Source organism: Rattus rattus, chromosome 8, assembly GCF_011064425.1.
Source record: "Rattus rattus isolate New Zealand chromosome 8, Rrattus_CSIRO_v1, whole genome shotgun sequence".
Classification (NCBI taxonomy): Eukaryota; Metazoa; Chordata; class Mammalia; order Rodentia; family Muridae; genus Rattus; species Rattus rattus.
In genome coordinates, this window is record NC_046161.1 from 110,734,411 (window position 1) to 110,748,643 (window position 14,233).

Here is a 14,233-nt window from a genome sequence, read left to right on the forward strand (position 1 = left end):
CATACACACACGCACACACTCATGCACACACACACTCACTTTCACACACACACACACACGCACGCACATGCATACTCACTAATACATTTTTAAAAAGATATTAAAATTTGCCTTACATGCTCGCACTCTTTGGTGAAATGTGGTAACACTCCCAGATGTCTATGGGATCAAACAGGCATTTGCTAAGCCAGGAACGTGCACTTGGCAAACCGTCTTCTGAAGGTGAGCGCACAACTCACTCCCCAACACCTTCCTTGGCTCTTGCTACACTGCCTTTCACCATCACAGGAGGACATCCTGTGACTGCCAGGAAGTGAGGGACTTCAGGCCAGCCTGCGGAGTGGCACGCAGGGTGCTGGGCCCCCGTGGCAGAGCAGAGGTAGAGGGCCATAGTGCCGATGGCCTGGGTGACAGCAAGGCTGTGCTCCAGCACTTCTCACCTCCTCCCCGAAGGCGAGGGCTTGAAGAACCCTTCCTGGAGATTTCCAGACCATGTTCCTCAAAGTCAGTGAGGAGACCATCGAGCTTTGTTCCAAAGGCTGGGCGTGTGTCCCCACCCTCCTCCACCTGCTGGGATGGCAGAGGCTCCACTCACCCGCATGCCCTCAAATCTCGACAAGGCCCTCAGGGGTCGAAGTGCACGCAGTGTCCTCAGTGACTTGATGGGACCCATTTCGGCGAAGCCTAAGGTGTTTGCCACGAGGCTGACCAGCGAGACCTATGGAGAAGGGGTGAGGGTGGAAAGGCGGGGGCAGCTCCAGACACAGGCCGTAGGCTCTCAGTTCATCAAGATGGGACTGGCCACTTTCCTTTACCAGCCTGTGAACTGCTAGGCCAGGCTTCCCAGAGCCTTGAAGGCCTGGGGTAAATCCTGACTGCAGGCCCTCTGGAGAGCCCACTACACATATGTTACAACCACTAACCCCATGACCTGGGACGTGTCATTTCTGTTCTACCCTGTGTGGCCGAGCCGAGGCACAGCCTGGGCTTCTACATTTGACCTTTGAGTTAGTTCTGTCCTCCCCCTGAAATTTCTGTTTTGGGGAAGGAAGAACGGACAGTCCTGGGTAGCATACAAGCAGCAAAGGGTCACAGGGCATTTCCCTTAAGTTGAACTCTGTAACCTAGGCAGGGTGGGTGACACGGGAGTGGACTCTGCTCTCTTCTCCCTCCATCCCCTCCCCCAGCACTCCCCTTCTGTGAACCCCACCAAAGGTCCGAGAGCTAACTAACGCCCGTACTTCTCTATCCTCCCGTGATCGTGCTCTGGAAAGGTCTCTTTCCTGGACCTCTGCCCTTCACCCTGGTGCTGCGGGTGGGAAGGGCTGTGCACAGGAACCGAGATCCAGGCTCCATCATGCGAGTTCAAGGGATCCAGGCTGTCAAGGTTGGCAGCCAATGCCTTTACCCACTGAGCCATCTTGTCAGCCCTAAGTGGCTTAGATCGACTTACTTTATTGTTTGCTGTCACTTGTGTCGAGGTGAGCTGAGACTTTTAGACTACAATAGTCCTTGAACATGGGCCCGGGACTACATGGAGACTTGGGAATCACCTGAGGCCTGGGACTGCAGTAGACCTGGGACGGCCTGAAGCTTGGGACCTCCTCAGACAAGGGGTCACCTAAGGCTGAGGCCACTGGAGACCTGGGACCACCCGAGGCTGAGGCCACCTCTATTAGGCTATTGGGCAGTATGGCGAGGTTGCTTCAGCTGGGATGGCAGCAGGAGGCTCATCTCCTGCTGCGACCTCAGCTTGCTTCTCAGCAGGGTTTGTCCTGTTTTAGCCTGGAAGTACTATTGATCCCCCTCAGACCTGGGTCCCCTGGATTTTGGTTGGCGGGCTTCCCCAGAAATCCTTAGCCCTCCCCAGACAGAGTATCTATCTGTCAGCTGGCCCAGCTTCCCAAGAAAGCCTCAGGAAAAGCAGGTCAGGAGTCCACAAGGCAGCTATGAGAAGATCCTAGGCCCAACTCTGGCCCCTGAACAGAACCTTCACCTCAGGGCTGAGAGTGCCGGGCCAGGCTGCACCCACCCCCAGCCCAGGCCCACACACTCAGTGTTCTCTTGACCACGTGGGGTAACAGAAAAAGGTTAGGCTGGAGGTCCAGGCACCTGGCTCTCCATATATTCTCTACCCTACTGTGTGTCTGAATGTAAAGACACCACGGTTTGACCTCCCAATCTAGGTGGTGGCCTCCGTTGGGTCTTGGCTAGGAACTATTGGGCTGAGTCTCTTCTCCGCCAATGAGTCAGCCCTGCGGTGTATAAAGCCCAAGGACCACCGACAAATCCATCCTTTCTGGGAAGCGGCTGCAGACCCTGATGGCCTCTTCCCAGGGATGCATGTAGACCTGGCCTTAGCAGCCCCTCTTCCCAGGGATGCCTGTGGGCTCCTGAGCCCCTCTTCCTTCACTGGAAGTAGATTCAGGGATGCTCCTCACCTGGGCATTGTCTCTTCCCAGCTCTGTCTGCCCTCCCAACTTGACCTACAGGCCTATCCTCATCCTGCAGCCTCAGGAGTCCAGGAAAGAGGCTTCCCTTTGACTGAGTCTCTCGTCTGAGAGCTCTCAACTGAGAGCCCATTTCTTGCGCTTGCCATCCTGGGCAGACAAGGTCCTCAGGGGTCAGATGGTCCACTCAGCCACAGTAATATCTGTTCACCTCCCACCTCTGGTCGTCCCGACAGCATGTCTAGCTGTTGCTCTTGTCCCAAGACTTTGCCCGAACGGTCTCTGTTCTCTGCCTGTCTCCCACAGATCCCACTCTGAGGCAGGCCTCTTCTCTCAGTTACCCTCCCCCTTCCTGACCGGAGATGTGGGTTTCACATCTCTTCCTTCTGCTCACCTGCCCTACGGCACAGCTAAGTACCCCCAATTCCATGTGGTGCTTCTGCCTGGCCCTGTCTTTCTATCCCTTGCACTGCCATGAGCTGCCCACCTCTTGGGCCCCTTCCGTGCCCTCACGTCCACAATCAGGAAGTCCAGCCAGCACCAGGCGTTGGTGAAGTACTTCTTGAAGCCGTAGGCCACCCACTTGAGCAGCATCTCCAACACAAAGACGTAGGTGAACATCTTGTCCGCGTACTCCAGCAGAACCTTGATGGTCTTCCGCTCCTCCAGGTAGATGTCCTCGAAGGCCTGCGGGCAAGACAGGCAGAGGGGCTGAGAGTCCAAGTCACTGCCAAGCAGTTCACCCTGCAGGGGCACAATTCCCAGCAACGACTGCTGCTCAGGAGTGGGGAAACTGAGGCCAGACACCCGTCAAGGAGGTAAGGCTCCTTTCACAACTGTTATGGCCTCCCCTTCAGCCACAGATGGGTCAGGAGACTGTCCTCATTGTAGGTGTCCCCTCTGCGCAAAAGGGCAAGCATCAGTTACAGGATAGCATGCTGTTAAGATCGCTTTCCCAGCTGGATTTGGCGGTGCTGGCCTGTGATCCCAACTGAAGCTGAGGCAGGGATGACAGGAGGCCAGCCTTAGCTGGAGAGAGACAGACAGGAAGGGGAAGAGGGGAGAGAAAAGGGGCGGGGGAGAGCTATCAAGGCTAGCTTGGGGAGCTCTGTGAGACCCTACCTCAAAAATAAAAAGTAATAAATAAATAAATGTTGGCCTGCACCTCTGCAGTCAGCCCTTCCTTAGCATGGGTTAAAGCTCCCGGTTTGATCCCCACCACGGCAAAAGTAAAAGTAAGCCGTTTGAATTAAATAATAAATAAGACGTAGAAAACAGTTAATTAAGCCTTCCCAAACATGCCCATTTAACCAGGGAGAGAGGACAGGCTCAGCTCGCAGATTTCCGCTGGACACAGTGTGCAAACCTCCTCGGGCTTCCCCTCCGTTTTGAATTTACTCATCTCGTATATTTGCCAGTTTCCATGGGGATTTTTATCAGACCCCATTCTAACAAAGACCAAGGTCCCCTTGTAATGAACACACTTAGTAAACAAAAACCCAGCAACACTTGATCCAAAGCAGAATTTTCTTTCTTTAAAAAAATTACAGGGAGTTGGGGACTTAGCTCAGTGGTAGAGTGCTTGCCTAGGGCAAGTGCAAGGCCCTGGGTTCGGGTCCCAGCTCCGAAAAAAAAAGAACCAAAAAAAAAAAAAAAAAAAAAAAAAATTACAAGGGGTTGGGGATTTAGCTCAGTGGTAAAGCGGTTGCCTAGCTAGCGCAAGGCCCTGGGTTCGGTCCCCAGCTCCGAAAAAAAAAAAAAAAAATTACAGATATTCAGACATTCCCCAAATATCAGCCACGAGACACTTATTATTTTTAATTAATTGATTTCCTTATTTCTTGTTTTGAGACAGGATCTCACCCTATAGCCCTGCCTGGCCTGAAGCTGTCTCTGTAGACCAGGCATTCACTGAATCCACAGAGATCCACCTGCTTCTGCCTCCCAAGTGCTGGGATTAAAGGAGTGCACCACCACGGCCAGCCAAGGCAGAATTTTCAACAAGTCCTGACGTTCAAGACAGATGGGCTCTCCTCAGAATCTAGAGGGCAAATGTGTAGCCTCAGCCAGGAGCCCATGTCTTGCACAGCTGAGGCTCAGGGATCTCCTGCCCCAGGACTGTAAAGGTGAGAAAAGGTCCCCTCCCTCTTCCCCATTCCTGCCTCCCTCCACCAGAGCATCCCCTCTGAGCCACCGGGGAAGTGGCTGGGGCTTCCGCTGCCCTTCCTCCCCTGCTCTTCTCTCCAGCTCGAGTGCTCTGAGCCTCCCTGTCTAGGCAACATGTCACTGGGGATGCTGGGGAGCTGCGTCCTTCTGTCACCCCTGGGCCCGTCTGACTTCAGGGCCTCTGCTGTGATCCAGGGATAAGTAGTGTATGCGGTGCCTGGGGACACACAGATGAGGCCTCTGTATGGCTAATTGGGCCTGTGTGGGCAGCAAGGCGGTACGATCAGGCCCTCAGATGGACTCGGGAATCTTCAAAATAAAAGGAGACTCATTGGTCTACTTATGTCTATGTCTTTATTTCTGCTGAAATTTTTTTTAAAAAAAAGTGCTGCTTATGAGTCAAACAAGACCTGGGGACATAGCTCAGTAAAAAGCATGCATAGAGGTCTGGGTTCAATCTTTAGAGCCCTAAATAAATTTACACACACACACACACACACACACACCAGAAATGATCAAAATTGGCATTTCCAACGTCATGAACGTAACTGGAATGGGCGCTATCATGCAGATACCACTTTCTGAGAACTCGTGTATGTGCGTGTGTGCACACACAGATGCACAACGTAGTCTTATAGGCTACATCAAACATTTGCGTTGAAATTACTTTATCTTTTAGTCACGTGTTTATGTGTATGCGCGTGTAAGTGCAACGCCCACTGAGGCCAGAAGATGGCGTCAGATCTCTTGGGGCTGGCGTTATAGTTGGTTGTGAGACACGGGGCTTGAACTTAGATCCTCTGAAAGAGTAGTAAAAAGCTGGGTGTAACCCCAGAACTTGGGTTGGCTGAGACAGGGGGCTTACCAAACTAACATGGGGTTACACGGTTACACCCTGTCTCAAAAACCAGCCAACTGGGCCCAGCAAGATGGCTCAGAGGGTAGAGGTGATTGAGCTCTTTGGGAGCCACCAGACGGAACATCCTGCAGGTTCTCCATGGAATATGTATGTGCACGCAGGCCGATGCAGTAAACTTCTAAAACAACCCTTTCAAAGGCAAAGACAAACCCTTAACGAAACAAATAAGAAAACCAAAGAAATTACTTTTTCCATCACAGTAATTTTCACCAAAGGTTCGGAACCTTTGCTCGCTAACGGGAATACATTAATTCCTCTCAGTCTTTTGCCCTGGTAATGTCTACCAGGGGCAACACTGGAGCCACCAACGTGTCTATTTCTTGAGGACACAGTTCCAGATTCCTGATGTCAGAACACAGGTGTGGTCCGGGGACAGTCTGTAGGCAAGCCCCAGATCAGTTGGCACTCCATCCACGCATGGAGCACTCTCTGTGCCTCTGAGGCTTGCTTGCTATGCTAAACGTCCATTACCACACACTTAATATAGTGATATCATTGGTTCTAATGTTCACTTAGCACAATCTTTGGTATTGTGTTAAGAAAGCCATCACCTGAGAGCCAGAGAGATGGCTCAGCGGTTAAGCACACTGGCTACCCTTCCAGAGGTCCTGAGTACAATTCCCAGCAACCACACGGTGGTCTACAAACATCTGTAACTCCAGTTCCAGGGGATCTGACACTTGCTTCTGGCCCCCCTGGGCTCTAGGCACACACATGGTGCACATGCATACATGCAGGCAGAACAACCAAACACTGAAAAGGAACCCCTGTTTTAAAAAGTCCCCACCTATTCTGAGACCAGAAAAAAGAATTCTCTTCTCTCCTCTTTTTTAAAGTTTGGTTGTTTATATTATGATTTTTTAAAAAATCTAATATGTATTTGGTAAAGAGTAAATATGTAAATTTTAATAAATTTTTCTCAGGGGTTTGTCAACTGCTGCAACGTTTTATTAAAAAAAGTCTATGTAAAAATCCAGTAATCAGAGGTCAATCTTACTGTGTGTGACATTTCTCTATTTATGTAGATCTACCCCACACACCCTTCTGGTGTTAGTTTTTTGGTTCCTTTTGGTGCTAGGATGGAACCTAGGGCCTTACCTGTTTCTAGACAAGTGTCACCAAGCCACACCCCAAACCCCTCTGCTATTCCTTGGATGCTGTCTGTTCCCGTGACCCTTTTGGTTTGTTTTGAAGGTAAATTTTTGTGATATTTCATCAAGTTCATTCCAAATCATTACTAGAATGTAGTACTATTTCATTTTTTTAAATTTATTTATTCTTTTATGTTATGAGTACACTGTCGCTGTCTGCAGACACACCAGAAGAGGGCATCAGACCCCATTACAGATGGCTGTGAGCCACCATGTGGTTGCTGGGAACTGAACTCAGCACCTCTGGAAGAGCAGTCAGTGCTCCTAACTGCTCGGCCATCTCTCCAGTCCCACTATTTCATTTTTTAAGTGTTATTTTTATTTATTTGTGGGGTGGGGACATGGACATGCTATAGGGCATGTGTCAAGGTCAGAGGACAACTGTAGGGACCTGATTGTCTCCTTCCACCATGTAGGTCAGGGGTGAGAGGTAGGAGGGGGAAGAGGGGGTGGGGGAGAGGGAGGGAGGGTTGGGGAAGGGGTGGTAATGTAAGCCTTCGGGTTTGGTGTCAAACGGCTTTTCCTCACTGAGCCCTCTTAGCCTGAATTAACTACTCTAGAGCCCTAACAACCTCTCTTACGCTTTTGTTATATCTGTTACCAGCAATATTTTTGGGTGTCATTTTTGACAACAGGAAAATAAGAGATGGCGGAGAACTACATTCCCCATCCATATGAACCAGTAGCAGCAGCAGCAGAGGCATTTTGTAGCCCGTTTTACAGCTGGCCATAGTTTTTTTTTTTTTTTTTTTTGTTTTGTTTTTTTGTTTTAATATGAGCCATTTCAAACTCTTCCCATCTTTTAATTTAAAAAGTCGATTTAAAAGGCTGTTTGCGTGATCCATGTGCGTGGTGTGCATGACATGCGTGTGGAGGTCAGAGGACATTTCTGTGGAGTAGCTCTCCTGTCCACCTTCCAGTGGGCTCCAGGGATTGAACTCAGACCTCAAGGTTTATGGCAAGGGCTCCATCATCTGAGTTACCTCCTCGGCCTATTTTAGTATTTTTAGTGGGACCCATCTTTTCCCTATGTGACTGTATTATCCACAAATAAAAATCTGGATTTTTTTTCTTGCCACTTTGGGACGTTAACTCAGGGCCTCTCTTGGTGCTTTATTACTGAGCTGCAGCCTCGGCCCCCATCTGATCATGGTTACTTGTTATTTTATGTGTATGAACATTTGCTTGCATGTGTGTCTATGGACCCTCAGAGAGGACATAGGGTCTGTCCTGGAACCGGAGTTGTAGATGGTGGAGAGCCACCATGCGAGTGCTGGGAATCAAACCCAGGCCCTCGGGAAGAGGGCTGGCAAGTGTTCTTAACCACTGAGCCATCTCTCCAGTCCCCCCTTTAAAAATATTTTATTTTATTTTTATGTGTATGGGAGTTTTGCCTGCATGCATGTCTGTGCACCATATGCATGCAGTGCCCTCAGAGGCCAGAAGAGGACGCTGGATCCCCTGGAACTAGAGCTGCTATGTGGGTGTTGGGAATTGAACTCAGGTCTTCTGGAAGAACAGCCAGTGCTCTTAACCCCTGAGCTATTTCTCCGGCCCCCTCTCCAGTCCTTTCATGATTGCTTTTTTTTTTTTTTTTTTAAAGTCCTTTGTGTGATTGCCACGTTCACAAGTATTTGGCTGTGTGCGTGTTCATGTGTGTGAGACCATGCATGTGGAGGTCAGGCAGACAACCCTGTGTCAATCCTCACCCTGTTTGAGACAGGGTTTCTTATTTGCTTTGTGTGCTGCAGGCTAGCTGGCCCAAGAGCCGCAGGGTTTCTCCTGTCTCCACCTCCCATTTTGCTAAGTGCTGGGACTGTAGATGTATGCCAACACATCCGGCTTCACATGAGTGGGAGGGATTCAAACTCAGGTCCTGGCTCAAGTGTGGCAAGCACGTCCCCTCCCCCACACCATCTCCCGGCCTGATTTTAAATTCTTGCATTTTCTTGTCTTTTTCTTTCTTTCCTTCTTTCTTTTTCACTTCTTTTTCTTCCTTTGCTCCTTTTTCTTTGTTTTTCATTGTTGTTGTTGTTGTAAAAAGGGCCTTACTACCTTACTATGTGGCTCTGGCTGGCCTGGAACTTGGTATGTAGACCAGGCTGACCTCAAACTCAGAGATCCCCCTGCCTCTGCCTCCTGAATGCTGGGATCAAAGGTGTGCACCATCATCACTGCCTGACCTCTTGCTTTTATATTCACTGATTTTTCTTCCCTATACCGAATCAATCATCCTGTTAAGGACTTAAAGATTACCGTTAGATGATGATTAGTGACTGGAGAGTAGTTAAATGATTCTCTCCATATTCTCAACTTTAATGGAAATGTTTCAAGTGATTTATCTCTAATAGGGGGCAGAGGCTGAGTTTTTCAGTAAACTAAGGAAATGTTTTATTCCTTTTGTTGTTGGAGTTTATTCCTTTGCTGGGAACTGAACTTAAAGATTCTCTACCAGAGCCATGAGCAATGGCCACTCCCCTTTCTCCCTCCTTTCCTTTCTTTAAGGTTGTGCGTGTGTGTGCGTGCGTGCGTGCGTGTGTGTAAAGGTGCCCATGAAGGCCAGAAAAGAGCATCAGATCTCTCTGGAGTGCCCTGTGCCTGTGAGCTTCCCAGTATGTGTGCTGGGAACCCAAGTCTGGTCCTGTACAGGAGCACTGCATGCTCTTAGCCGCATCTCTAGCCTCCATGTTAGAATGGTTTAAATAGCAATGGAATTATTTTCTCCTCTCAGACTATGATGGATTCCATCCTGGGAAACATGAAAAACTAGATTAGTGATTTCTGATCCTGTTTTCAAGGGATTAGCTATAGAATTTTATGCCAATTGGCTCTTTCTAATTCATTAATTTATATTTTTATTTAATTAATCACATCCTTTGGTTTGCTCAGGATTGTCTTGTTCTTATGTTTATAATTTTTAAACAATTTTATTAATTGATTGAAAATTGAGTGGGATAGGGGTTGGTGAATGGCATCCTCTGGCATGTGTGGAGGTCACCTGGTATGTGTGTAGGTCACCTGGTGTGTGTGTAGGTCACCTGGTGTGTGTGGAGGTCACCTGGTGTGTGTGGAGGTCACTTGGTGTGTATGAAGGTCACCTGGCATCTGTGGAGGTCACCTGATGTGTGTTGAGGTCACCTGATGTGTGTTGAGGTCACCTGATGTGTGTGGAGGTCACCTGATATGTGTGAAGGTCACCTGATGTGTGTGGAAGTCATCTGGAGTGTGTGGAGGTCACCTGGCATGTGTGGAGGTTTCCTGGTGCGTGTGTAGATCTTCTCATGTGTGTAGATGTCCTTTGGTGTGTGTGGAGGTCACCTTTGTGTGTGGAGGTCACCTGGTGTGTGTGGAGGTCACTTTCGTGTGTGGAGGTCACCTGGTGTGTGGAGGTTTCCTGGTGTGTGGAGGTCACCTGGTGTGTGTGGAGGTCATCTGGTGTGTGGAGGTCAGACAACAATCTTACAAAGGTGCTTCTCTTTTCCCATCTTTACACGGGTTTGAGGGAAGGAACTCAGATGCAAGGTTTGTGTGGCAAGAACTGTTCACTCAAAAACTTTTGAAAAAAGAAAAACAGACCTTGTCAAAAGGATTCAGTAGCAGGTTTAAAATAATATATCATAGATATATCCTGAAATGTCAGAACAGTGTCACTTCAGGAAATCTATTTTTGTGAACTAAACAGTTTTTAAAGCATAAAATTATCTCAACGGTTGTGAAAATACTTGCAAAAAAATCTGATAAAAACAGAAAACTTTCTTAATCTGTTCTCTTCATTTACTGATAAAAACATTTCTCTATGAATTTTCCTCTGAGTACAGCACTGGCTGCTTCACACAAAGTATTCTCAGTGCATTCTCTCTGAGCTTTCCCCAGTCCATTTTTTCTCTATGTATGTATGTACACGTGTATGCACATATATATGTATGCATGTATGTACATGTGTACGTGTGTATATGTATGTATACATGTATGTATGCATGCATGTATGTACATGTCTGTATTATGCGTGAATGTACATGCACATGTACAAATGCATATACATTGTATGTAAATATGTATGGGCATGTGTATGCATGTATGTGTGTACATGTGTATATATGTACATTATATTTATGTGTATATGTACATGTGTATGCATGCACACATGTATGTATGTACCTACCTACCTACCTATCTATCTACCTATCTCTGTGCTAGGGATCAAAGCAAAGCTTGCATAGTCCAGGCAAATGCATCCCAGGTCTCTAGTTTGGTATTTATAGCAGATTCTTTATCTGGGGACTTGTTTTAACAGTGGATTTCATTTTCTGGGGCTCCTGTGATAATTAACTGAAATTAATATTTATGAAATATTTAAAACAGTGTCTCGTATGCAGTGCTACTTAAATGTCAATAATTTACTAACTTTTTAAAAAACGTCTTTTGCTGTCCTGCTCTTTCTACTTGATCTGTCACAAGCCCACTGCTGGGAGGATTCAGCACTTGACTGCCTTTTTTCTGTTTTCCTCCCAGTCTTTTTTTTTTTTTTTTTTTTTTTTTGCTTTAGGTTCAAATGCTATGCAATCCCGAGTCGTGGTCATAATATATTTTAAATTGAAAAAAAATTAGTGTATTTATTTTTATGTGTATGGATGTTCTACCTGAGTGTGTCTGTGTAACACGTGTTTGCCTGGTCCACACGGAGGCCACAGAGGGCAGCACGTCCCCTGAGGCTGGAGTTACAGGCAGTTGTGAGCTCCCACGTGGGTGGAGAGAAGTGAACCCAGGACCTCTGGAAGAGCAGCCGGTGCTCTTAACTGTTGAGCCATCTCTTTAGCTCCAACATTGCATTTCTACATGCATTTTACTTTTAACTACATATATGTGTGAGAGATACATGCATGTGGACCCAGGCATCCAAACAGGCTAGAGCTGTGAGCCACACCATGCTCATGGGGACATGGACACCTCTGGGAGAGCAGCCATCTTTCTAGTCCCAGTAGTTGTACTTTAACTGTAGGTTGGGGCCTTCACTGTCTTATCTCAAGCTTTTTACCTTGAATTAAGCATTGTTTAATATCGATACACCAACAAAAATGTCCTTTCTTCTGTTGACATGTCTGCTAATGGGAGAGAAAATAATTGGTTCTGAGGGAAGAAGATAATTCTATTGTTATACAAAATATTTTCACGTGGGGCTGGAGAATCAGAAGCAAGAACTGCTTTGCAGAGGATTAGGGTTTGGGTTCCAGCACCCACATTGGGCAGCTCACGACCACAGGGGACTCCAGGATGACCTGATGACCCCTTCTGGCCTCTATTAACTCCTGCATACATGTGCACATAGACACAGATACACACAGAGAGGTACACAAACACATATATATACATGCATGTGTACATAAGACATACTCATCTCTCTCTCTCTCTCTCTCTCTCTCTCTCTCTCTCTCACACACACACACACACACACACACACACACAGAGACAATCTTCATTGTTAAATTGACCTGATCTAAACTTCCCTTAAAAGCACCCCTAGCCACCTCTGTGAATATGTTTCCAGACAGGATTAACTGGGCAGTTAATCTATTCGCTCCTAAGTGAATGGCTTTACTCCCATAGGGTTGAGGGGGGAGAAACGAAAAAGCAGGATGAGGTATGAAAGCCACCTCTCTCTGCTTCTGCGTCAGCCCAGATGTGGGTAAGCAGCCTTGTGCTCCAGCCCAGGCCTCCCAGCTGTGATGGGCTGACTGTGTGCTCTCACTGTGTGATCCCAAAGCAGGCCTCCCCAGCTGTGATGGACCACGCACTCACCGTGTGACCCCCTTCCCCCAAAGCAGGCCTTCCTCTCTTAAGGTGCTTTTGATCAGATATTGAGGAGAGAAGTATAAAATATACATCTCTAATGCAATGAAATATGAAATTTGAAGCTTTTTGAGAGCTGATATAACACCAAAATTCCAGATATGGGCATTCATGAAATTTGGGTTTGGGCTGCTCAACTGGTAATTTCATGCAAATGATCTCAAATGCCCAAACTCCTGAGATCAGAACCACTTCTGGACCCAAGCATTTTGGATGAAGGAATTCAGCCAATTTAAATTTTGTTTTATGTGTAGTATTTCTGAGTCAGTTTGTTGCACATAGCTGATATTTTTTTCAAGATCAGAGTCCTTTACCTTTTAAAAAGTGAATTTTATCCACTTACATTTATTATTAAAATATGCTTGATCTTGCCGGGCTATATAATTTTCTGTTTTCTACACTTCCTCTTTGTTTCTCTCTCTCTCTCTCTCTCTCTCTCTCTCTCTCTCTCTCTCTCTCTCTCTCTCTCTCTCTCTCTCTCTCTCTCGATCTCTGTTTTCTTAAATTCCTCCCCCACCTCAGCGCTTTGGAAGGGATACAGTTTGCTTTCTGTTAAACAAGTCGATGACTTTAAACAACACATGCAGACTTCTTTTTCCCAATATATATTTGACGTGGTTTTTTAGCAACAGTGCTTGGCTGACTACCCTGATTAGATTCACCAGATGCTTGCCAAAACTCCTCCTCACTTATGCCAGCCTGAGATTTTCCCCGCACAGCCCAGACTAAATGGCTCTGGCTGCCCTTGTTTGTGGCTGTTTAAAAACAAAACTTGTTAACATATTGTCAAATCATACTTCTCCGAAGCCTACGGAGACTTGGCTCTGGCTGCAGATGGTAAAACAGCGGGGCGGGCTGCAAAGTCATGGCTCCAGGCCCGCTCTAAGGCAGGGAGGGGTGAGCACGGTGCTCCCTCTTCTCCTGTTGCCAACTACACACATGCCTGCACCCTACTTCCTTTGAGTTACTCCCTGCTCACTGGCACCTCCCTCAACCACCTCCAGGGCTGGCCCATCTTTGTAGAAGGTCTGTAGGCCCAGAGCTGGTGCCTGAAAGCCAGATGGGAATTCTTTGGAGTGTTTCTCGGCTCCTCCTCGGCTGTCCTCCACCGTGAGTCTCCATGCTTACTCCAGGGAGTCCTCCCCAGCTGCTCCTCCTCCACTTGACCTCACAACTCAGAGTCCTCCCTTCCATTCTCACTCTGTTTCTACCTCGTTCGGATCTTTGACATTTCAAACCTGTGGGGTCTGGGTTCTCCAAGGTGAGTGGAAGACCCTGAGGCCAGAAACACAGAGAGCTTAGAGAAGACCACTGAATAAACGAAAGGTTAAGGCCACACCTGCCTGTGTTCATATACCTAACCAGAGGCTTTTGAATAGTAGGGGTGAGTGACGGGTGTTTCCATAGAAGCTGATGCACCCACAGAATGTGTCAACGTGTGAACTACATGGATCGGTCTGTGGCCCACACAGAAGACATGGGTGGTGTGGAGCTGCTATGCCTAATCAGTCATGGCTGTAATTTAATGGCCTCACAGCACATCTGATGAAGAGGGCAGGTGGATGAGCTCTAACGTGGGAGGCTGGAGATCCAGAGAAAATAATTTCCCTTTCATGGAACAAGGCAGTGGGCTGGACACAGGGCAGGGGCTCTGCTCTGGCCTGCAATAGCTGCTGTGGGTGTTGGATTTCTGAGCCTGC

At 47.6% G+C, this 14,233-nt stretch overlaps 1 protein-coding gene across 9 annotated transcripts in view; it reads right to left on the reverse strand.

The window, feature by feature from the left end:
- Scn5a (sodium voltage-gated channel alpha subunit 5) overlaps window positions 1–14,233 on the reverse strand; it is a 98,092-nt gene that overhangs the window by 14,224 nt on the left and 69,635 nt on the right. For all 9 annotated transcript variants that reach the window (XM_032911127.1, XM_032911121.1, XM_032911120.1 and 6 more), the window contains 2 exons: window positions 2,964–3,137; window positions 596–718 (listed from right to left, as the gene is read on the reverse strand). In XM_032911127.1, the coding sequence (XP_032767018.1) occupies window positions 596–718; window positions 2,964–3,137 (297 nt within the window). The remainder of the gene's footprint in view (window positions 1–595; window positions 719–2,963; window positions 3,138–14,233) is intronic.